Source organism: Plectropomus leopardus, chromosome 18, assembly GCF_026936395.1.
Source record: "Plectropomus leopardus strain MGB_pleo_1.0 chromosome 18, ASM2693639v1, whole genome shotgun sequence".
Lineage (NCBI taxonomy): Eukaryota > Metazoa > Chordata > Actinopteri > Perciformes > Serranidae > Plectropomus > Plectropomus leopardus.
The window spans coordinates 28596517-28620693 of record NC_142193.1 but is presented as its reverse complement, the minus strand read 5'-3'; the positions used below and the strand labels follow the sequence as shown (position 1 = coordinate 28620693).

Below are 24177 nucleotides of genomic sequence, written 5' to 3'. Positions count from 1 at the left end.
CCACCGCAGGAGATGACGATGAGGAGTGGCTAAAAATGTCCGAAAATAGTGAAAACAATGAGATTCGGGAGCTCCTTACCCTCTAAGCAGAGGACGAGATCGGCTGCCGTATAACAGACACCAGGTTATGCCATTGTTATTTTTTAGAAAGTGCTGTTGTAGCATATGTTATATGTCACACTAGAGGGCGACGCTGTTGTGTTAAACGTCATGCCCGACGCACCTCTTTTGAGTCCACGATGCCAGCATGCTGTCTAAAATCACATACTGGAGCATCATGCCGACGTCGTTTGGTTCTGCGTAAAAATGCATATATTATGCGTATATTTTTTTTATTATATTTTCTCATTAATATTTCTATATTCTATAAAACACCCGATGAGGAAGCGAACAACGGTTTCTGCATCATGGTTTACAAAAGTCTAAATTTCTTCCCCTTCGGAGTAAAATGCCACCCCAAAGTTTTCCAAATAAAACAGGGTCATCAGCGTTCTCAAAGGCTGTGTTTTCGGGTTTTCAAAGCCAGAATAGTGTGGACGCAGAGCATACATGCAACAATAGTTGTGCATTTTAGAACAAAGTAAGTACAGGTGTGGATGTCGCCTCAGAGGGGTCGTTTTCAGTGGAGCAAATATGGAAAGGGTATTTCCTGCAGCCCCCAATTTCATCTTGTTTAGCTTCATTTGAATACCAACATAATAAGCAGCCGCGAGGCCATTAACCAATCAATTCTGCTTTGATCTGAATATCACAGCAGTCACAACCCCATTAGCCAATCATCACAGCACAGCAACGACATGCACAGTACACATACTGAGGGGACAAAAAACAGATCAGAGTAAACGTGAATAATTTGTAGCAAATCTGTGAGCAGGGTGACTGCTTCTGCATAATGACTGAACCTGGCTCGTGTGTGTGTGTGTGCGTGTGTGTGTGTATGCAAATCTGCCGCTGCTGGTATCTGCGAGTTTATTCAAATGAGCCTTCGATGGTGCAATCCCATCAGCGTGTCATACTCTGCTGAATAGCTTGTGAACTGACTAACAATGTGCCAGTTGGAGCGCTGAAGAGAGTGAAGTGTGAATAATGTGAGAAGTGTATGAGCACAGCTGCATTAAACAGAGAGCTGGTCAAATAGGAGCTGGAAAATGACTCTGGAAATGGTATTCATGAGGTGTTCCTCAACAGATTTACTCGCCGCTAAACAAAACAATTGATCTCGACTTGTTTTGTCCCTCAAATGTGTCGTGTAAAACACTCACTGCAGATCTGGGACAGCTAGTCAACAACTCGTTTATAAGTGGCGTTGTTTTTCTTACCCGGGGTATGCGGGGATGGCGGGCTGAGGCACGGCAGCCCGCACAGCGCTGTATACGGGCCGGCCACGACCCCTGAGGTGGGCGCCGCGGAACGCTGCGGCCGCCGTGGTGGCGGCTGCGGCTGCTGAAGGGTACGGAAACCCTGGGACTGAAAGAAGAAGAGAGAGGAAGATGGAGAGAGCAGAAGATTTAGGGGAGAAATCGAACAACAAAAAGTACAATGTGATGTATAAGTGACTTTGAGGCAGATTTAAAGACCATACATTGTCTGAAACTACCATTGTTACTCCTTAAAATATATATTATTTAAATAACTGAATATTTAAGTATAACTCAGGAACTTAAAAGTATTTTTTAAGCAATGATGAGGGACCTACAGAGGCATACAACTTTACATTTCTGTATTTTGGTTGTTTTTTTACTGCTGATTTTGCTGTAAAAAATTTGGGCAATTTTTAATAAAAAATATTAGGGATTTCTTTTGTTTTGTTTTGAAGATTTTTAGCCAAATTTTGTTTCTTTACAAATTTCTGCTGATTTTTAAAGAAAAAATTATATGTTTTTTTTTAAAATGATTATTATTAAAGAACTTTTTTTTTTTTTGCTTTTCTTTGAATTTTTTTTTTTTTTTTTAAAGACATCATGCATTTTTTTTTTGTTTTAAAAGATCAAAAATGACACAACCCCCTATGGCCAGAAGTAAAAATAGAAATCATCTTTGGGTTGTCAATTTTTTTGCCAGTCCTTGAACACATCATGTATTATTATTCAGGTTTGTGAAACAAACTCCTCCAGGCCTGGTAATTGCTATTTGCAAATTCCATGACGTTTCCCAGGTTTTTCATGACCGTACAAACCCTGGATGTAAAAAAAAAAAAAGGTGAATGATGAATTAAGGAGAAAAGAAAGAGCACAGAGAGCAGGAGAATATGACTGACTCCAGCCTCGAGGGCTTGATATCAATAAAAGTGTCAGTGAGGAGAAATGCTAAGCAAGCAGTGCATTAATATATATTAAAGATTGGAATGTGATTAAAATGTAAAGTAGGCTGTGGAGACAGATTGTAGTGCGGGTGAGGGAGATGGAGAGTGGCCTTACCTGCATAGAGCTCCGGTCCGTACACGGCCCCCACCATCGGACTCAATTTCCACCCCGCTGATCGTCACACAGAGGAGAAGGGCGCTTCATTAATATGGTCAGTTTACAAAGAACATAAAATCCTGTATGTCTGCTGCACTTTCGGGGTGTTTTCATATACATTAACACATTTTAAACACACCTCCAGCACCACTGACAGTTTACTCTGTATCTAAAGAGCAGTTTAATCACAGCTACAGAGGAGGAGAAACGGGACAATAATCGAGCACCACAGAGCAGCGTTTCTTTAAAAATTGATCGTGATAACTGCTTCTGTTTCTGAGGCGACCAAACAGAGCGCTACCTTGTTTTCTTAAGACAGATTCCCTCTGCAACTCTACTCGACTCTAAACTACACCGAAATGCTGCACAGCCCCGTCCTGCAGAGGGGACAAAGGAGCAAACTGATGACCAGTAAGGACGTTGCAGGTCAACACTTTATTTTAACCCTGCCTATCTAGAAACTAGCGGTTGCATTAACCGTATATTTTCCATCACTGACTAAATTTTTTTAAACAGTGGCAGAAAAATCTGAAGGCCGTCTGTTGTCATGTGCATTTTAATTTGCAATTGTCTTATTTTTGATCTGTAAGTGTGCTGTGGTGCTTAAATAGCAGTACAGCTCTGCTTATAAATGCAATATCTATAAGCTTGTCCTGCAAATTAATTAATTAAATAATGAAAATTAAATGCTATCAAATATGTCATAATTACTTTTAAAATTATGGGTATGGATACATTATGGAGAAATTTCAAGCCTATCCATCGAAAATGACGGACAGCAAGAAATTCTAATATAACCAAATCTGATATAAACATTTAATAAATGGTTTGAAACACACTTTAATGTAGTAATATAGTAAACAAGGTTGTAATAATTTAAAACAAAGTCCTTAAATGAGAAGTTAGAATTGCAGACAAATGCTGTGTCATTACAGCTACATGCAAAATTATAGTGAAATATTCTTCGTTCTGCTGAGAAATATTAACTAGGAGGACTTAAGTTGATAAATTGCATATTTTATAAACAGATTTGGATTAGATTAAGTAGCTTAAGTGTGTGTTATTGACACTGATGTATAGGTTTTGTATAGACCATCTTTTGTGACTATTTGTTTTCGTTTTTTGCGATTTGTGTTGCTGTTTTTTTACATGTTCAAAATAAAGATATATTCATTCTTAAAACTCAAAAAAGTATTTACTTCCCTGCTTCAGGGCCACAAGCTTAAAAAAACCCAATAAACGTATTTTAAAAACACGAGGGGCTGAATTTTTTCTTAACATCTAATTAAAGCTTACTTTGTTGCACACTCCTCATTTGGTTGATCAGGAGACGCTGACATTTTAAAGTCAGCTGATATCACGGCTGGCAGGACGTAGCAAAAATAATGGAACTAAAATAAACTGCATGAAATTGGTTTGCTGACGGCCTTACGTAACGCTGTCTGCAGCAGAGCCTGCAGGGGGGAAACACTGAGGATGTGTGTTTTACGTGCCTCTCCCTGTGTGTACCTTTGCTGTTTGGATTATTAGGCGGGCCACGCTTCATTGTTAGTGTGTGTGTTTGTGTGTGTGTGTGTTTGTGTGTGTGTGTTTGTGTGTGTGTGGTTGTTACCGTAAGGCAGTGTGCTGAGAGCCTCTCCGTTAGGGTAGGGGCTGACCATTTTCTTGTTGGTCATCACCCTGGCGGTGGCGTTATTCACCTGGGGACGGAGGAGCAGACGGTCAGAGAGACAGACACAACATCTACACACAGGGAACTGAACAACAAAAACGCACAACACAAAGCTGATATGTATGTGTTGTTTTTACAGTAGAATTATATTCAGTATGTCTGTTATGTGCCTCCATTTGTTGTACTTTTCGGCGCATCTCCGACATCGTTATTATCTGTGTGCGTCTGCTGTTACTGGGTCATTAAATGTGAATACTGGTGCCATTTTGTTGAGTTCTGGTCCATTTACTTGTGCCAACATCTATTTTACATTTCCTCCTGATTATTCTGTTACATGAGCTTGTTTTCACTGTGAAAATGCACACTTGCATCATTATACTGCACACAAAATCAATCTACTTCTGCAGGATGAAAAAGAGAATAAAAAAATAAACAGGCTGAAATCTTAAAGTCAGTGTGATCGCTGACTACATTTACATGCACAAAATATTCAGTTTTTTCTCTTATTCCAAAAAGACAATATTCATACTGAGCTGTTTACAGCGGTGAAGATTAATATTCCACTAATTATTTAATTTGCATGCAGCCGTGCATACTCTGATTAACGAGTGCCCTCAGCTGTGCCATTTCGCTTCTTTGTGGACTTTTTAAAGTTTTTCACCACCAATCGTTCGATTAGCCTCCTTCTTCCCTTCACGTGTTGGAGGGGCGGCAGTAAGTTTGTTTATATGCTGTTAAAAGGAGTCGAATTATTGTGTTATTCTGATGAAAACTGGTCTTTTGAAATGCATGTATACATGTCAGTCCGACTGAAATCTAAATGGAATTTCTCTAAATCAGACTAACACATCAATAATTCGAGTGGAAGTTGAACAGTTCAATCATGTAAAGTTGGACTTAAACTGGACGAGGTTTTCTGCACGTGCTCCTCATCACCGTGCCCACCTCTCTCGGTGGTCAGAGTTAGGGACAGTTTGTTACTTATGAGTGAGGGAAGGAGTGCAGCAAAACAGGTAAGGCTTTACAAAAATGTCAACACTGAGGAGGGACTTATATTTTTAATTTTGACTTCGGTAAGAAACTTACAACTAAAAAACAGGTCATATTTTATATTTATTTTAAATTAAAAAGTCACACCCCAGCCAGTGCATGTAAATGTTCTGAATAAGTTCTCTATGCGCTGAACTAATGCTGACATGCATCCTCCAAATGCACTGTAAACATGTCCAAAGACTGCTCTCAAAACCTGAATAATACCGGCATTCCTCACACGTCTTAACCTAAAAATGCTACATTAATAATATGGATGAATTCAGAATATCCAAATGTAATATGCTGTTTACACGATCTGCATTGAATTTGTAATATTGTGATACTTTGAATCGTGGCAGAATATTAGTGTGCGTGTAAATGCAGTCACTGTGGAATAATGTTCCTCCTGACATGGCCGCCGACTCTCTCAGTGTCTGTGTGTAACGGTGTAACGGTGGTCAGGGGCTGTTAGGGGGATTTTTAGTCATCATGCAATTAAAAGTGAGTTGCCCAGTAGAGATTTGGTGACTCATTGTGAGGAGAGATGTAAAAGCTGCCACGGGTGACATTGGTTATGTTGCAGCTGTGACTGCACATAAAGGGAGGTGGAGGCACAGCGACAGAAACCGAGCTGTACTTTTTTTTTTTTTTTTTTGGCATGCACAGATGAAAGTTTTTTTTTTTCGGTGTGTGAGTGCATGTTCTGCGCATGCTGGCTGACATTTCAGTCTAATGCTTCGGCTTTCAATCCAAGATGGCTGATAATCTCCTCTCTGAGCTTCAAAGGCTCACACTCCGCTCCCTTGATCTATCCTCATCTTCCTTTGATGGGTTTTAAGAGAAGGAGATTGTAGCTCTCTGTAATAACCCAAACTGTCCCGGTGTGGTGGTGAAGCTCTGCGTCTGACTGTGCGGGGAGCTAAAGATTAACGACCTTTTGACGAGATGAGGGGAGAGACAAAGAAGGACAGCGACCGAGGAATGAGGGTGCTTGTGTGTGCGCGCACACCGACGCCGCGCTCCCATTTAGGAGACCATTAAGGCCTCGACTGCCGTTTGCAGCGCCTCTCTCAGTGAGTCATGTTCTTTATCTGCAGAGCTTCATTCAAATGGAAATCAGGTTTACTTCACTTTTCCCTCATTTCAAATGACAAGGTCACTGGCAAATGATTCAATTAGCCTAGCAGGGCTAGCTATGGGACACGGCTGTCCGCGGGTGTGGAGACGTTTTGAAATGTAAATGGGTCAATGAACCAATTAATGTCAACATTTTAATGTGTCGCAGAGAAGTTTTGTAGGAAGTTTTATGTTGACTAGTGGCTGTTAATGGTAATGAGGAAGTTAGAGTAGATTGACCAGACATCTCGGTTTGTCTGGGGCGCAAATTTGCTTTTCCAAAGATGGCGAGGCATGAACCGCCCGTATTCACCTCACTTTGCCTCTGACTGGCTTATCTTATGTTCTTACCCTAATCTAGGGCTCGGCGATATGGCTTTAAAATATTACCACAATATTTATAGGCTGTATCACAATACATGATATATATGTCAATTTTTAAAAATCCCCTCTTAACTACTGTAAACTATTAAAAAACAAAATTATTAACTGAACTACAGTTACAGATAAAGTAACTGCTGCCATAAATAAAGTTAAATAAAATACTGAGCAGGAAGTTAAACTGTAACCGCGGTATGAGGATTCATCCACTGCAAGCTGAAAACAAACTAACAGCTCTCCGGTTCATATATTACTGATGTTTGCGAGTCGCTCTGATGTTTCGTGGTCACAGAATGTGACTAAAGAGTCGGCGCACAAACCTGCTCGCACTACCGCCACTAACACTCATTAAGTTAGACTGTCCTTTTTCTTGGTGCTGATGACGTTAACGAAATAAACGATACAGCATAATATGAAATGACAAACTTTTTATGTCATCAAATATTATATATTCGTCATGTCGCAAAGCCCTGCCCTCACTACCTAATCTAACTCAAACCTAACCAATCCAACCAACGAAGGTAACGAGTACGAGCCAATTAGAGGGAGAGTAGGACGGGCCACGCATTCGCCATTCTTGGAAATGCAAATTAGCATCTGGGATCGTCCCAGTTTCAAACTGGGTGTCCAGAATCCCGACAAATATTTGTAAAATAAAAAAATTGTACCAGTTTTCAACATTAACTTATTAATGTTTCACCACAATGAAATAATAATAGTAATAATAATAATAATAATAATAATATAAACTATATTTTCCATACAGGTAAAGATGCAGCATGTTTTCCTACCTTCATACAATTTTCATATAAAACATATTTTAGTTAATTTTGGGAGGTAAAACATAACTTTTAATCTGATGAGGAACGGTCCCTGGTGTTTAAAGGTGTTTGTGGCGTGTGCGTGAGCATGAGCATACGCTTAAGGGTCTAAGTTAAGGAGTTTCGACTGGACCTGGTTTTGCGTATGTAAATGTTGGCTCTGTGTCTGTAGTGTATATAAACTTGTGTTTGTGTTATGTGCAATCGATGAAATTGGGTAAACGTTTGACAGGAACACATGCAAATCAACAGAATATGGAAGGCAAAGTGTTAATAATAATTAATAAAACATTCAGCTTTTCTCATCCCACTTTTGCCCTCCCAGTCCGGCCTGAGCAATAAACCAGGACACAATCAAGTCACATTTCCATATGAAACCAAACTTGTGGGGTTTACATACCTAAAAAGAAATATTCAAAAAACAAAATACAAGGGAGAGAAAGAGGGGGTGCAAAAACATTTGTTTGACAAAATTAATAATCATATAACACAGAAATTACACGCAGCCAAATATGGGCGCAACACATGACCAAGAGTGAGTAACAAACCAAAAAAAAAGTAAAAAATTCAGCCAATCAGCAAGCGTCGGATGCAGCATAGAGACCAATCAAAAAACAATCGCAGCACTCCCACATCGAACACGTACGAGACAAAGATGGGACGGGTAAGTTAAGAGGACGGGATGCAGGTGAGAATAAAGAGACAGAGCCAGTCCATATACAAAAATAAAAAAACAGGAGAACATAAAGATGGAGTGAAGAGAAAGAGAAAAAAAGGGAGAAAGTTTACATGAGCAACACAAAAATAAACTAATAACAAGTACTGTTGAAAACAAAACATATATCCCAAGGTGCATCATTCAAATAAAGCAATTAGGTTTGGTGACCATTCTCCTGAAAATCTCATTATGTGTGGTGGGTTGAGAAACAGAGCACCAAAGGATGGAGGGAACAGAGAGAGAGAGAGAGAGAGAGAGAGAGAGAGAGAGAGAGAGAGAGAGAGAGAGAGAGCAGTCCTCATTCCCAAAAAAGGAGAGAAATCAAATAAACATGAGACACTATGCCAGGCATTAGAACTGTGTGTCACAAACTAAGACCAGTACACTACGACTACGACTACGACTACTGGTACACAGACAATCCACTACAAGAAAACCAAACCAAAAAGAGAAAAACAAAAAGGCAGCATAATAGAGACCCAAAAACACAGTAAGGTAAACCCCATATCGGTTCAGAAATGCATATGGTTACACAACAGCGGCAACAATGGTTTCTTTTATTTTCAAATAAATCAAAAATTGAGCAGTTGAAGCTTTAGTGGTACTGCAAAAAGATTTTGTTTTGTTTTTGTAGTACTGGTATGTTCGTGTGGAACGTCATGGCCACTGAAATACGACGAGAATAGAACGGACATTAGACTTTTTGCTGCGGTCATTTGACTAGTGCAGAAGAATTGGCTATAATAACAATAATAATAACAGATTTCGTTTATAATGCTATGGGGTTGGCAGTCAGTGGGCTTCTCCTTAAAAAATCGACTAAACTTGAGGCTAAAAACTGCCAGTGTGAAACAGAGCTAAAGGCATTCATGCAACGTTTTTGTTGTTCAATCACACAACTTCTCCTTCACTACATGTATGTTTTACGTCTACTTTGTAACCATGGTAACCACGACTAACCAAAACCGAAAAGAGGTACCGAATGAGGCTGGGCCCATATGTTTGGCTATTTGAGTATTCATAAATCGGGTAAGTATTTGGTTTTCAATTTAGGCTTCAGATATTCTTTTCTGTGCCACACACACACACACACACACACACACACACACACACACACACACATACATATATAGATGGTTTATTGACCGAGTCGAGTCATTTCTGTGTCGGTGTGAGCAGCACCAGCTATCTCTCACGAAACACTGAAGCTCCGTGGCGCACGGCAGCGAATGTCCGCTCTACACTCGTTCTGTTTCTGTGGTCAGGGCATTCTTCGACTGCAAAATGGTGTGCCACATGTTGAACATTTCTACGTTAGCTCAAAGCCTGGATAAACTCCACGTCTGAACCTGTGTTGTCTCAACGCATATTTTTCTAAATGCAAACTGAGTCCAATTGGCAAATAACTGACAGATGTACGCTGAGCTAAAAGCAGGCGGGTCAATATAAAATAAAAATAAAAAAAATTCAAAACCAGAGCGTTGTGTTATGTGCCCTGCAGCTCGGGGGAGGGGGGGCCTGCATTCACTCAAAGCAATCGAAGGCAGCAACAGGGAGCAAAGCTTCATATCATTTCTGTTGATTTCTTTTTTTTTTATTAATCAGGAAAATGAACACTATATACATCGAGTCCAAATGGAGAATTAATCAGATGGATTGTGGAGAGCCGTGTCATTGCATAGAGGAGGGTGATTACGTTCGGTCATTCCCAGTGAGGTGTTAATGACATGGTGGGGGGGGACGGGGGACGGGGACGGGCATGTGGAGAAAAGATTACTGCTAAAAGGTTCAATCTGTTGAAAGATATTGTGTCTGTCTGTGAGTGTGCCTGTGATACTGTGCAAAAATTACATAACATGGCAGCTCCGCAGGGCTGCGTGGGCCTCTCACATCAGCTGATTCACAGAAATGCAAAGACTTTAATTTGACTGTACATATTGCTGTATCAAATGCCCATTTTCAGGGGTGGGGTGGGGAAAGGGGGGGTCAGTTCAGTAATAGATGTTTGTACACAACTTACCGTTGCCGTAGAAACAGCGAGTGGTTACCGTGGAGACTGACAACAACACACAGAAGTCGTCAGGGAAACAGAAAAAATATAATAAATAAAGGAACAAATAATCCTAGAAACAAAAGAAACCTAAATGCCCCCCCTCCTCCTCCTCCTCTTCCTCCTCCTCCTCGCCCCATGTGAAACAAAAACCTGACAGCAGCAGTGTTACAGCTCAGAATACAAGAGAGAAGAAAGAGGAGGGAAAGGGAGAGAGGATGTTTGCTCTCGATGCTTAACGGAGCTCAGAGCATCATTACAGCAATCAGACCAGCGACAGGGAGGTGTTCGGTGCTCTAGATTATTTTTTCACCAAAATTAACGTGTGTGGGTGGTTTCCTAAACACGGAAAACCTGTAAAAATATTAACTGCTTTTCCCATTGCAAGTAGGTCAGACCTGTGTACACGTCTCTACAGTGACAGTTTTTGTCTTTCTATGTGTGTCAAGTTCAATGTCACGGACCGGTCGGGAAAAGGTTAGTAAACAGCAGAAAGAAGCATGGAGACCAGTGAAAATGTTAAAACCTGTGTCCATAAAGCTATTTCCTTTAGCAGAAAAGTGGTGGTCGCATGCTGGGGAGCACTTTTTTGACGAACTACATGAAGGTTTTGTTTCTATGAAAATGATGTCGACTTAAGCTAGTAAACTAACAAAACGTTACCCTAACAAAGAGAAATGTTCACCGCAAACAGTGAGTATAAATTATCTTGTTGTATTGACGTTCTGCTGCTCCCTCTGTACTTAAAGCATGCTCTACGCTCCGAGAGTGTGATACAATCAGTATCCGAAGGGTATATATTCAAAATTAACTAAATTAACTAAAATTAGCGGGTCCACCTCAGTGTAATATTTATATTACCGCCAACAGAAGTCAATCAGAGGTGGAGCTGATAAATTCCTATGATTACAACGAGATATTTGTCACAGGAATGAAAGCCAATTGTAACTTTTCCCATTAAATAAAAAAAGTCAGACGTTACTGAGTGTTAGTGTTTTTTCTGCTTTGGGAAAGGGGCTCTGGAGAACGGAAACATGGGGCAACATTGCCTTAACCCCCCAAAAAGTCGCCTGTACTGAGATGCAGCGAATTGAAACACTTCCAAGGAAAAGAAGAAGAGCAGACACAAAAGCACACCACCCTCCTTTATAAGAGCAGAACAGTAAAAAGTTGGTTTAACACTGTCTGGGTCTGTTACAGTCAAAAGGAGAATTGGACGGATTTTGGTTAGGAAAAAAGGACTCTTGTGCGGTAAGGTTAGGCCACAAGAGAAGAGCGTGTGTTTAGAGTGGCTGTAACTTCCAGTTTTTTTCCAGTCACCACAAAATAACATACTGAAGTTTGTTTGATAGTCAAACAATAAAAATAAGACAGAGAATTGAAAAACAAAACAATAAATGGAAACAAAATAAGGCAGACAGAGATGACAGGAGGTTCAAGTTAGAAAAAAACAGCTAAAGATTTTTCAAATTAAACACAAAATGACAGAAAGTCGACTGGCAACAGGAGAATGAAGGGATGACGCAGAGAAAGAGAGTGGAGTCGACACAAAGAAAGACAGAAGGTTTGAAAGGGCAAAGTGAAAACTCTTTCCCCTTTTCTTTCTACGTTTGTACAAAGCAAGCGCACACGGATACTCGCACTTTTCATTCATTAATCTGATTAAATCATGCAGTAACAGAAAGTTCCAATAACAAAACAGGAAATCCAAAGCCGAGGGGGGAGAGGAGGGGTCGTCTATGACACTGGGACACAAGCAGCTCGTAAGCCTTCACCTCCGGCCATCACCCGACAACTCACATTTCAACATGAATACAACCATCCAAAGGTTCGTAATGTTTATGGAAATGACTGATTTGAGGCTCAGGCCGAAGTGAGCTGAAGGCCAACTGTGTCCCACCGAGCAGCGTGTGTGGCGGCAGCACTGGTTGGTGAGGATGTGCATGGTCAGACATGCAGAACCACAGGCATCCTTTTCACCGCACACATCCATGCACTGATGGTGATTACTCAATACTCCCCCCCCTCTTTGCATGCAGAGCTGCACCGCCTGTGACACACACACACACACACACACACACACACACACACACACACACACACACACACACACACACACACACACACACACACACACACACACACACACACACACACACACACACACACACCTCAGCTTTTCTGCTCTATTCTGTTCAAATGTCTGACTAAAACTCTGCGCTGCGGAGGAGCAGTCACTTCCCAGAGCACTCAGATCAACTGCAAACACACATCTTCAGAGCAGGGGTTAGTGATGGGAGTCTGTAGGGTTTTAGCATGGTCTCTGTGGCTGGAACCACTGATGTGTACAAACTGCTGTGTTTTTGTCCTTGTTAGCCCTCTCACACTGTAGTTCCCGCTGTGGCTAATCTACAGCAAGCAGACCAGAAAGCTACTCAGTCAGAGGGTCGCTGTAAAACAAGGGACACCGGCACACTCTTTGAACAGTAATGGTTAATTAGCGCTGACTGACCCTTTGAAACAGAAGCAAATTGGTTTGATTTCTTTAAAAAAAAAATGCGGAAAAAGGCAATGACCTACTTGAGAAGAAATGTCCCACAAATTGCAAGAAGTTAATAAAAGGTGATAAAGATAATGAATTGAAAATTAATTTTTAAAAAGGGAAGATAATTAAAAGAAAATGATTTAAAAAACAGGGGAAAATGTCCAGAAAATATTTTTTTTTCTATAATAATATAATTTTTTGCACTTTTTTTCCCAAGTCATTTTCTTGTTTACTTTTGTTTTCCCTCTTTAAAAAAAAACTTGATTATTTTTCAGGTAATTTTCTTGCATCTTTTTGCCATTTTCTTTCTGTTTATTGGGCCTTGTGTTGTTTAGTTATTTGATGCTTTCTCCTCATTTTTTTGAAAGAAATCTGATTAATTTGCTCAGGTTTCACAGGGTTTCATTTTTGTCAAGGATTCAGATGTGATAATTAATTATAATTTTAATAGTCACTTTGCATCTTGACCTCCGAATTTTCCACCTTTGGGAAAAAGGGTAAAGAACCATTAAAGGTGTGTCACCTGAAAGAAAGAGTTTTCTTCTGTATGACCACCTGGAGCCAGCGGTCTTTGCTGAGCCAAGTCCTAACTGTTAAGTTGGTCTTTTGCTTTTATCAGATAGATTGCTAGGATACATTAAATTATATTTTGTATTTTGTAATTATATTATGCATAATGTGATACTGTTTTGTTGTATAGTTTGTTTGTTGTAGTTCATGCCTGCTTTGATCGCAGGATGCCGTGTATAATCACACACCGGAGGGGAATGATGCCGCCATCGTTTGGTTCTGCGTTAAAGTGCAGAGGCGGTATAAAAGGGAGACTTTGTTGCCGCTTTATAGCACAATCTTTGTGTAAAAGTGGCTACTGTTAGTCGTACTTAGAACACAAAGTTACCACTGACTTTGCTTCGGATCATGCATACGCCCTATCGGTGCCACTGGCCCCAGGTGATCAGTTAGTCATGCTGAGCTGGACTCACTTATCAGCAAGAAGCTCAGCTGGTGCAATAACAGACTGAATTATTATTTCATTAAGTTTATGCTGTGCACCAGCACAAACTTAGCAATTTCCTTTTCAAAGTTTGCCGCTGCGCAAATGAGACCATGCAGGGACCCTACTGCCCTTCCTGTACAGTCAGCGACTGCAGCTTCAGCATGAAATATGTGACATACAGCATGTGACTGGATGGTTTGGAATCTGTCCAATGTCTCCATCATTAGCAAGAGTAGGGCGTCCTACAGTCAAAGTAACACAAGTCAATGACAGCAAAAATGTTACCGCCCGAGGCAGGGACATGTTATGAGTGAGAACTGTTCAACCATTTATGTTAGAGCACAAACACAATCACAGGGACAGCCGTGAGTGGGTGGAGATGCACTGAGGTCTGTGAGTGCATACTTAGATACACACGGTCACACCTATATATAGGCCTATAGGACTCTATAGTCTATATATAGAGGGGATGGTGATGAGATGGGATCACAGAGGCAGGTAGAGACAAAGTGAACTGTAGTTGGGCCACTTACATGGATACATTGGAAGCACACAGGAAACTGACTTCTTCAAAGCGCAGAGTTTTATTTCAGACAAAGAGAAGTACAGTGTAACTGTAAGCACAACAATTCTCTTTAATAATGGCAACACACATGCACGCTACGGGGCAGCTAAGCTATGAGAATAACTTCTAACCGACTCCCATCAGCATGCACTAAGAATGAGAAATGTCAGCAGCATACCTTTATAAATCAGTCAAAAAACACTCTGAAAACTAAGATTTCAGCCTCTTCTCAGTGAATGGAGGAAGACTTGGAGGCACCCGGGTGCAACTGATTTCATGCTAACTGAACAAATAAGTTAAAGGAATACTTCACCCACAAAATGACCACTTGTGTTAAAGTTACTCACCACATGTTAGGCTAAAATAGTGAAAAAAACGTTGTTGTTCTCGCCTCCATGGTGAATAAAGACTCCAGAAAGACTCTGTAAAATGGCATTCTTAATAAAAAGGAGTCAACAGGGTCCACATTTAACAACAGCTCAACTACATCAAAACATCAGTTAAAAGAATCTCAGTCAACCTGTGCAGTTTAATCAAAGTTTCAGTTATCTAGTCATATGCAAAGTACTTCCCAAACACATACATTTTCCTTAAAACATCACGATTAAAAACGCATCAGTAAAAAGATCCTCAAGAAGCGTCCCTGGAGACGTGCAGGTTTAAAAGACTGCAACCTCTTCATTGAGACGCTGCTTTTGCTCATAATTTTGTTGGAAACACTTTTTTTTGGTTTTTTTTGGGATTCTCCATGCATTGTGGAGGCATGCAAGAAAAAAGTTTTCTTCACAAATTCAACAAAGCACGGAGTGAGTAATTGACATACAAAGGGTCATTCTGTGGGTAAAGTATTCTTTCAACAGTCCCATCACCAAAACTAATTCAGCAAGTAACCGTACAGAAAAAACATGCAAGAAAAAAAACATCCAGCTGTCTGCAGTACTGCCTCAGTTACGCTACGTATTTCCAAACTAAAATACCAACCATGCAGCCTACATCAACTTAACTCATGCCAGTGAGCTGCAGAGTAACACACAACAACAGTTAAATATTAATGCATCACCATGGTATACAGGAGGCCTATATTTCAGAGTTTCTGAATTATTACACAAACACATGATGACTATTTTTCTGCCATCTCTAAAAACATAGTTCATCAAACTCTGAAATGATACGACCAGTTAAAGCGAGACTAACACAGCAACATCTGCAAGAAAGGAGCATTGCCAGATGGCATTGCCTCAAATAGAAATGTTTCTCCTCCGTTGAAAGAATGAATAAACACAAATCCGCGATTTGTCCTGCGCCAGCCTTTTGTCTCTTCAAACCCCCATGCAACCATAAACAGACAGAAAGACACGCAGTCTACGGACTCCTGCTGCTGGGACACCATGCAGCCGAGGCATGACTCGCTACAGCCCGACACCACTGCTGGAGTACAACATGCAAAGTGACGACAAACTGCTCGCTGATTAATACAAGTGACTGATGTCATGCAGAAGAGAGAAACAGAGGTTAAAGCAGGGAGGACACGGGTTGTTGACTGAACACAGCACTGATGCAGGGGTAAATTGGCTCCATCAGTATCCATTCAGCTTGCTGATTGACTGAAGGTGGAGGTGGCGGAGGGAGTATGTTGTACCGGTGGATGCAGGTGGCTGTCTTTCATTCTCGACCACACTGCAGCAGAACTGAGAGAGCTAAAAAGGGTCCAGCCGGCCTCATCCATCATGCAGGAACTGACTCACCCACACACACACACGCACGCACAAACACACACACACACTACGAGGAAATCACCACAGTAAGCCCATGCAGAAATCCCGGCTTACAGCAAGGTCAAAGATCCAACAACCGGCTGATTGACGCCCCAATTAAAACAAAGAAAAACTGCGTCATGCTTCAGTTAAAACAATATTCATAAATCAAAACCTGAGCACACAAAGACTTCACACGTAAAAAACTCAAGTGCACAGATCTTTGGTAAGAATCCAGACTTCCATCAAGTGAACATGCGTCAGTGTTGCTGTGATTCCCAGCATGCTGCTGTTGCACCAGGAGCCATAAGCTTGTCACAACCACTTAGCCACAGCACCGGGAGAGGGGAACACAGAAGGATTTCTACACTAGGGGAAGAAAATAAGAGCATCTGACAGCAATCTGCCATGCATCATCCTTTCGCTGCGTTCCTCTCGTGCCCTCCGGTGCCAACGACACAAACATCATTCCAATGTTGCGGAAAAAAGTTGTAACATCAGTGTGGCTACAAGTTGCGCATCAGTGGAAAAAAAACAACACAAAGGTGAAGAGGCAACAGCTTAATGCGAAAAAAATAAAAAGCTGCAGAGGAAAAAAAAAACCCAGCATGCCTTATGTAGTGTTCTTGCACCCCCAATCATTCCCACCACAAAAACAACAAAGGAGGAAACAAGTCTTTTGGAATTTAAAAATGAACATACTGCAGAGGACCGGGGAGTGGGATACCAGTGGGCTGCATCAGAGCATATCACTAAAGGGAGCATGGGAGCTAGCTAGCAGTCAGTGATCAAGCAGAATTACGATGGGAGTACAGAAAGAAGACAAGAGAAGAAAGGAGAGAGAGACAGAGGGAAATTACCTCAATCTTACGACCCTCCACCAAAGTGCCGTGGAGCTTTTCTCTGGCTTTCTCTGCGTCCGCGCTGGTCTCAAATGTCACAAAGCCGAAACCCTGTGGTACACGGCAGAGGTTAGAGAGGCTGGTGCTGAGTGAGGGGCACATCATGAGGGATTGTGGAGAATCCAGTATGCATTTGCTACACATAAATCTTCACATATTTAATTAAATCCATATCTCTAAAGTAAGCAGCCAGAGTCGAGGAAAAGCAAGGATTATCAGCCTTAAGAGTCACAGAGTCACACTAGGCGGGTTTCCATTACAGATTTGTTGGGGAGATAATTGGAGTTTCATAACAATGATTCCCTGTGTGATCTGCTGGTATCACATCACAAAGTGTCACATTTACAGAGAAAGATCAAACATGCACGTGGGAATTCAGTCAGGAAGAATTAAAGCGCAGTTTTTCAGAGAATAAAATGTCCTCTGGTGCACTTACCTTTGAACCCCTCTCATTGAAAATAATCTCCACATCCAGAATCTTCCCATATTGCTGCAAATAAATTAGAAAGAAGATAATAAGCAAATGTAAAAAAGCAAACAAGGCAGTCACTGACATCTTTTAGCCAACTGACTCATGTTTTAAGCATATTTTAGATATTAAGGCCAGAACTTTTTACGGCTTTACCAGGACAAAGCAGAGGTACTGGTTATTGTTTCAAAGGCTCAAAGAGAGAAACTGCCCTCCCAACTTAATACCAAAACCCCGAGCCAAGAGGCAAGAAATCTAAGAGCCATATTTATTTCTGATTTTGATTTTAAACCACATATACGCTGTACCATAAAAACAGCAGGCAGTTTCTAATGCATACTTTCATAACCAGCAGGCTGGAGTACAATAATGCTCTCCTTTCTATCAGCTACAAATAATTCAGAATTCTGCAGCACAAAGTCTCACTAAAATCAGCAGGAAAGCACATACTACGCCTGTTTTAAAGACTTTATACTGGCTGCCTCTTAGTTTCTGCATTGATTTTAAAATGCTTTTACTAGTTGATAAGGTGCTGCATGGCCTTACACCAGACTGCATCTTAGAGATGCTTTTAGTTGATGAACCACAAAGGCCCCTAAGATCCTCCGACTCGTCTTTTTAGCTGTTCCACAGAGAAGAACTAAAACATTTGGTGGTTCTGCTTTTAGCCTTTATGCTCATAAATGCTGGAACAAAGTGCTGAAGGATCTGAGAGGAGCTGCTTTTAAATGTAAACTAAAAACCCATCTTTTTAGTCTGGCTCTTATATAGTGTCTTACTATCACAATTCCATGATTTTTACTTAATCTATTTTTTTAAGATCCATTTTTTGCTTATTTCATGTGTTATTCTTGTTTTTGTATCTTCAAACTGTAAAGCACTTTGAACTGCATTTGCTTAGTTTGAAAGGTGTTATATAAACAAAATGTGATTGATTTTTCAGTTGTCTCGTGATGCTTACGTCTGAGTCTTTTACCGCAGACGTCTCTAACACGGCGTGAGCTCCCGCTGCTCTACACTAGGTGTCACTGTTACACAAAAGACAACTTCCCACATTTCAGTGAGTTTGCTTCCATCCCTCTGCGGTGAGCTCGCTCTGTCCCCTTTTTCCTCTGCCCTCCGTCACTCATGCAGACACACTAACACACAGCAGTCAATTACCCCCTCCAGCACTAAAAGATCACCCATGAGTGTCTTTCCTTTATGGTAGTTTGACTCTTTTCTCTGTCTAAACCCCGCCCCTCTGTTGAGGACCTCGGGGTGTCTAGACTGATTTATTGATCCCATTAAAAAATGAGGCCCACAACATTCCCAGCATCTTACCCCAAACATCTGCCTGAGGTCAGGGTCCCGGAAGCGGAAGGGGATGTTTGAGACGTGGAGGCGTTTCGGGGTCCCTTTGGCCTCTGAGGGGTCTCCCACAGAGCCTCCTGCTCCTGCGCCTCCTGTGCCGCACTGTACACCCGCCTCCCCCTGAGACGCCTCCTCTGTCTTTCCCTGTGGGAGAGAGAGAGAGAAAAGAAGGATTGAGGAGGAGGTGGAGGTGATCAAACAGCTTATGATAATTATTTTTGGCAAGAAGAACTCAAACGAAAACAATGCAGAGTTTATGACACAGAAAGCTATTTGTGAACCGTCTTGATAACATCATAAAAAAACATTATTATCTCGACTGCACCTCAAATGAAATGTGTTTATGTTTCATAACAAGACTAAGAGTCTTCAGTCGTGCTTTAGCAGTGGTGCTTGTCCTTACAAGGGGGTCCCAAAAATCTTTGTACTGTACTTGAGGGCGGTGCCTTATGTTCTGCACCATTGGGTTGCACTCTTTGGATAAACTAGCAAAACAGGAACCTAGAAAGTTGTTTATTCACGTAATATTTGCATTAACTCCAAGATTAAACTCACAGAAAACCTCACACTTAAGTGTAACTTAAACCAGAGATGATGCTTTTTTCTGTGATTGTGATCATTGATTTGCGAAGAAGCACTTTGATATTTGCTTCTTGTACTGCTGCCCGTCTGCAACTGCAACGAGACTTCCCACATTTTCAGATGAATTTCACCCTAATATGGAGCCAATGTCCTGCCAAAACTTAATAAACAAACATTTGTTCCAGAAGCATGATGTAGTAGAAATATGTTGTGTTTGTTTGTTCGGCAAGTTTTGTATTTGCAAAACAAAATTTATTAGTTTGTTAATTCTGTTTTCCATTTACAAACTGCATTTACTGTTAGTAAATCATTTTTTGTTTGTCTGTTAAGTTTTGGCAGGATTTTAGAGCCATAAAAAGAAAGTCAGGATTTTTGTTATGCATTCTTACAAAGGTGAACTCAGGTTATTAAGTATGAACGTGCAAACGGGGCAAACGCTGAGCACAAAATCCGGCAATCCAAATAAAATGAAGTGAAGAATGACGTTTTTAGGGAGTCCCGTGCCCACAACGACAATGCTTTCATGATGATGTTCAGCAGGTGTAACGTGCTAACCATCTTAATTTAGCTTGTTAGAGTGCCAACATTTACTAATTAGCCACTAATTAGTACTTAACACCATGTATGGCGATTTCATTAGTTTTGGCAATTTTTTGGTCATCAACAGTATTAAAAAAAACAAAAAAATGTCGACCACCTGCTGGCACCAGGGCCATTATGATTCACCCTCTGGGCACCACGAATGTCTGTGTAAGACTATTTTTCATTTTTACTAATTTTCTTTTGGTTTTTTATTTACTTTTCTTTATTTTCATGCCTATTTCATTTTATATTTTTAGTTAACTTTTTAATGCTTCTTATCTTTATTTCTATTATTCTCTTTGGTTGCCATTTGACGACAGCGTTAATCACAGTTTCCCCCCTGAGATCATTCCTACTCTGATACTTAAAAAAACAAAATGATCATGAGTATATTATGTAAAATAATTAATGGTAATCCATCTTATAGCAGTTAAGATATTACAATATAAAATATAACTGTCGACCTCAGGAGGTGCTTCCTTCCAAGTCATTAGGATTCATCCTCTGGGGATCATAAATATATCTAAAAAAACCTAATGGCAATCCATCGAATAGCAGATCAGACATTAAAATATAAAACTAAAAATGTCAACCTCCTCAAGGCACCACATGTAATGTTATTATGATCATGATTCAACATCTGGGGATCATTAATTTAAGTTAAAAAAAACAAACAATGGCGATCATCTCATACAATATTAGTTATTTCAATATCAAATAAAAATGTAGCTGCTGGAGGTGCTCCATGTAAAGTCAGGGGGATTACCAACGTTATTTTGATTCATCCTCTGGGGGTCTTGAATATATGTTTTTAAAAAAAGGGAATCCATCTTAAAGCATTTAAGTTATTACAATATAAAATAAAAATTCAGCTGCTGGAGGTGCTACATGTAAAGTCAGGGGGATCACCATATTCATTTGGATTCATCCTCTGGGGATCATGAATAATAATAATAAAAAAAAAAGGCTATTCAGTATGTTTCATTCTCGATGAAAGTGGTGGAGCGATGCAATCTCTAAAACCAACAGCAATCATACAACAGGTCTGTTATCATGTGTACAACTGCAATTTTACTGAATAAAAATAATTAAAATCTTCCCTCACAAGATAACGCCTAAAACCCCACACATCTGAACACAGAAAACGTATAAAGACGGTGCTGCTTACGTTGTTGTTGTTGGTGGTGGTAGTGGTGGTGGCTCCATTTGCGCCAGCCCCTACCTCTGCTGCGCCCTGGCCCCCAGCACCAAACATGGCCCCGGGGCCAAACTCCGTCCCTGGAAGCCCGTTTTGAGGAGGGGGAGGAGGGGGGAACGCTGAAAAGGGTGGGGCCACCAATCCCTCCTGTCCTCCTGTCGAATCCTGAGAGCCCTGCAGGAGCGGGGAAGGGAGGGGGGAGGAGAGAGGGAGACGAGTTAACATATGTACTCGCAGTGCTTGATGAAGGCAGAATGAGGGGGTTAAAATCCAGCCTATTACATTTCACTCTCTCTCTCTCTCTCTCACTCCCTCACCACTCCCCATACCCCCGCTCCTCCCCCTCCCCCATCCTCCCCCCTCTACCTCCATATCTCTGACAGGCATGAGTTTTCAGTAAGCCGACCATGAAATATTTACAGAAAACACATCTATTATTAAGAGTTTGAAAATTCGATACACGGTTTGAGATGCTTATGGGATGGATGGACACGCCGGGAGATAAACACTAACCGTGCCGCGTTAACCGTGACATGTCTACAGCTGCATTGTGTGAAAACTTGTTCCTGGATTTTTTTGGGATTTCTTTTAGAGGACATCTATAATTCAGATGAACTGTGAAGCAGCTGGGACTTCAGCCTCCGGTTCTTTTTCCTCTGCACTGTTACAACTGTATCAGGATCATCTGCCGAATCTCTATGCTGCACACGCACCCGATCTCGTGTGCGCACCCGATCTCGTGTGCGTCCACAGTGGTGGAAACAGTTTTTTAGATCCTTTACTTGAGTAAAAGAACTAATACCACACTGCAGAAATACTGACAAGTTTAAGTGTTGCACTGAAAATTACACTTATATAAATGTAAGTATATACAGTAAAAAAGGACTTAAAGTATTTAAATTAAATACACAGTGCAGAAAAAAACCCCAAAAAACTCAAATTTAGAAAAAAAACATCCCAAAACCTCAGCATTATTTTTTAAAAAATCATTAGAAAAACTGAAAAACGTCATATAATACAAATTCCTCATGCTTTTTTATGCAACATAAATCTTAACTGCAACGTAACTTCAGTATTCAGATAAATATGGTGAAGTAAAAGTGAAAGTGGAGTGAAAGTATAAAGTGACATGCAAGAAAAATACCTCAAGTTTGTACTCTAGTACAGTACTTGAGTTAATATTCTTAGTTACACTCCACCACTGCACGTGTGCTGCTCGCGTCAATCCCTTCACAAAAAAAAACCGGTAAAAGAAATGGAGTCACAGTGGGCAGACGGGGAGATACAGAACGAGCAGTAAAATAAAAAGCGAGTGTGTTTTGGGTCACGCTGCTCCTTCCACACCGGGTCAGGCAGAGTGGCACACAGCATCCACCACCATTATGCACTGGTCTGGTCTCTGCCGCGGGCTGGATCTGGGCTGGGTGACGCCTGGAGACACCCGGTCTCCAGACAGCCTTTTTAATTAGACAGAGTAACTAAGATGCCGCAAAGCAAACGAGCTCTCTCCTCTCCCTCCCTCTAATCCTATAGCCCGCTGTTCTTCTGCAGTGTACCGCATTGGCTGTAAACAGCCAGCTGAGGCTAAAATGCCCATCTGCAAGACAGACAGCTTCTGGGGTCTGGCCCAAAAAGATAGAGGAGGCATCGGAGAGGGCTGCGCCCTCCAAAAACAGGGTGGAAAAATCAGAGAAACTCGCCGCTCTCACTGTGGTGAGGCTGAATGTGTACGATACGGAAGAATGTGTGATTGTGTTTCATATCTGCTACGGTTTCTGTCAGCCAGTGATAAAAGAGGAACCATCAAAAACATGTTCAAAAAGAGGCGATAAGCCATTAAAATTCATTGGTTCGGCCTAAGACAACCCAGCTAGGATATATCAAAGCCTAAGTGCACTTGTTAGGGCTTGTGAGCTCATAAACATGCAGCAGCCTGTATTCAGCCACTAAAGGGTGTGTCCTATAGGCATAACGTAGCCCAGGGCTGAGTCACACACACCCAAAAAGCCGCACAGAGCAGGAGAAGAGAGACAAACAGAGTCAGAGAAAAAGGTTAAAGCTTATGATTAGACAAAGAGCAAACTAATCGTGTATGAATAAGAGTGCTCATCTATGTTTCAAGTCTCAATGAATGAGAGGAGAGCTGCTCAGCGACTGTGTTTCACACTGAGGATGGGCGGTGCACAAAAACGCAGCCTCTGATTGGTCAGAAACTCAACCAAAGGCATCATGGAGGGCTACAACAACAGCAGCTGTTTGGTTTTTAACACAGCTGCTGGTTTCTGATGCTGCTTTTATTTATTCAAGTGATGTTTTATTTATTTATTTGTCCTTTTGTTGTTGTTTCATTTGTTCTGATTTTACTTTTATTTATCCTGTCGCTGCTGGTTTATTTATTCTTCTCAGTTTTTATGAATTTTGTCCATTTTTAAATTTTTTTTTAAATTTTATTTTAATTATTTTTCAGCAACACCAGAATTGACATTATAATGCATGCTAAGTAGATTTTTTAAAAAATCAAATATTAACTAATTTTAATGATTTTAATCCTTAAATGCCAGGTTTATGTTTTAGATGAAAAAAAAGTATATTTTCAATATACTGCATGCTAGGAAGATATGTATTTTTGGTTATCACAGCCTGGGATGTGTCAATGATTAGCAGCAACATTGATTTTTATACATTATTATTTTTTGTGCAGTGGCAAATACTCATACTCTGCTCTTTTTAACCATCAGCAGTCCTAATCGCAAATATCAAATATTCGTTAATTTTGATAATTTCAACCCATAAATTACAGTTTTTTTCCATGATGGCACTATGTATTTGGATGGAGAAAAAAAACACAGAAGATTAATGATTTTTTATATAATATGAGCAAAGCAGTTTTCGTCTTTGTTTATTATTATCACAGACTAGGACAAAAAAAAATGTCATTAAGGGGAAAATAGTAAAAGTGCTTTTCCAAGGCAAAAGCCCAG

General features: G+C 40.6%; 1 protein-coding gene across 4 annotated transcripts in view; it reads right to left on the bottom strand.

The window, feature by feature from the left end:
• LOC121956085 (RNA binding protein fox-1 homolog 2-like) overlaps positions 1–24177 on the bottom strand; it is an 84217-nt gene that overhangs the window by 13347 nt on the left and 46693 nt on the right. For all 4 annotated transcript variants that reach the window (XR_015774813.1, XM_042504177.2, XM_042504176.2 and 1 more), the window contains 7 exons: positions 21167–21370; positions 18805–18978; positions 17449–17502; positions 16971–17063; positions 4072–4159; positions 2418–2474; positions 1320–1467 (listed from right to left, as the gene is read on the bottom strand). Coding sequence is in view for 3 of the 4 variants with exons in the window: in XM_042504177.2 (XP_042360111.1) it covers positions 1320–1467; positions 2418–2474; positions 4072–4159; positions 16971–17063; positions 17449–17502; positions 18805–18978; positions 21167–21370 (818 nt within the window). In the remaining variant the exon portion in view is untranslated. The remainder of the gene's footprint in view (positions 1–1319; positions 1468–2417; positions 2475–4071; positions 4160–16970; positions 17064–17448; positions 17503–18804; positions 18979–21166; positions 21371–24177) is intronic.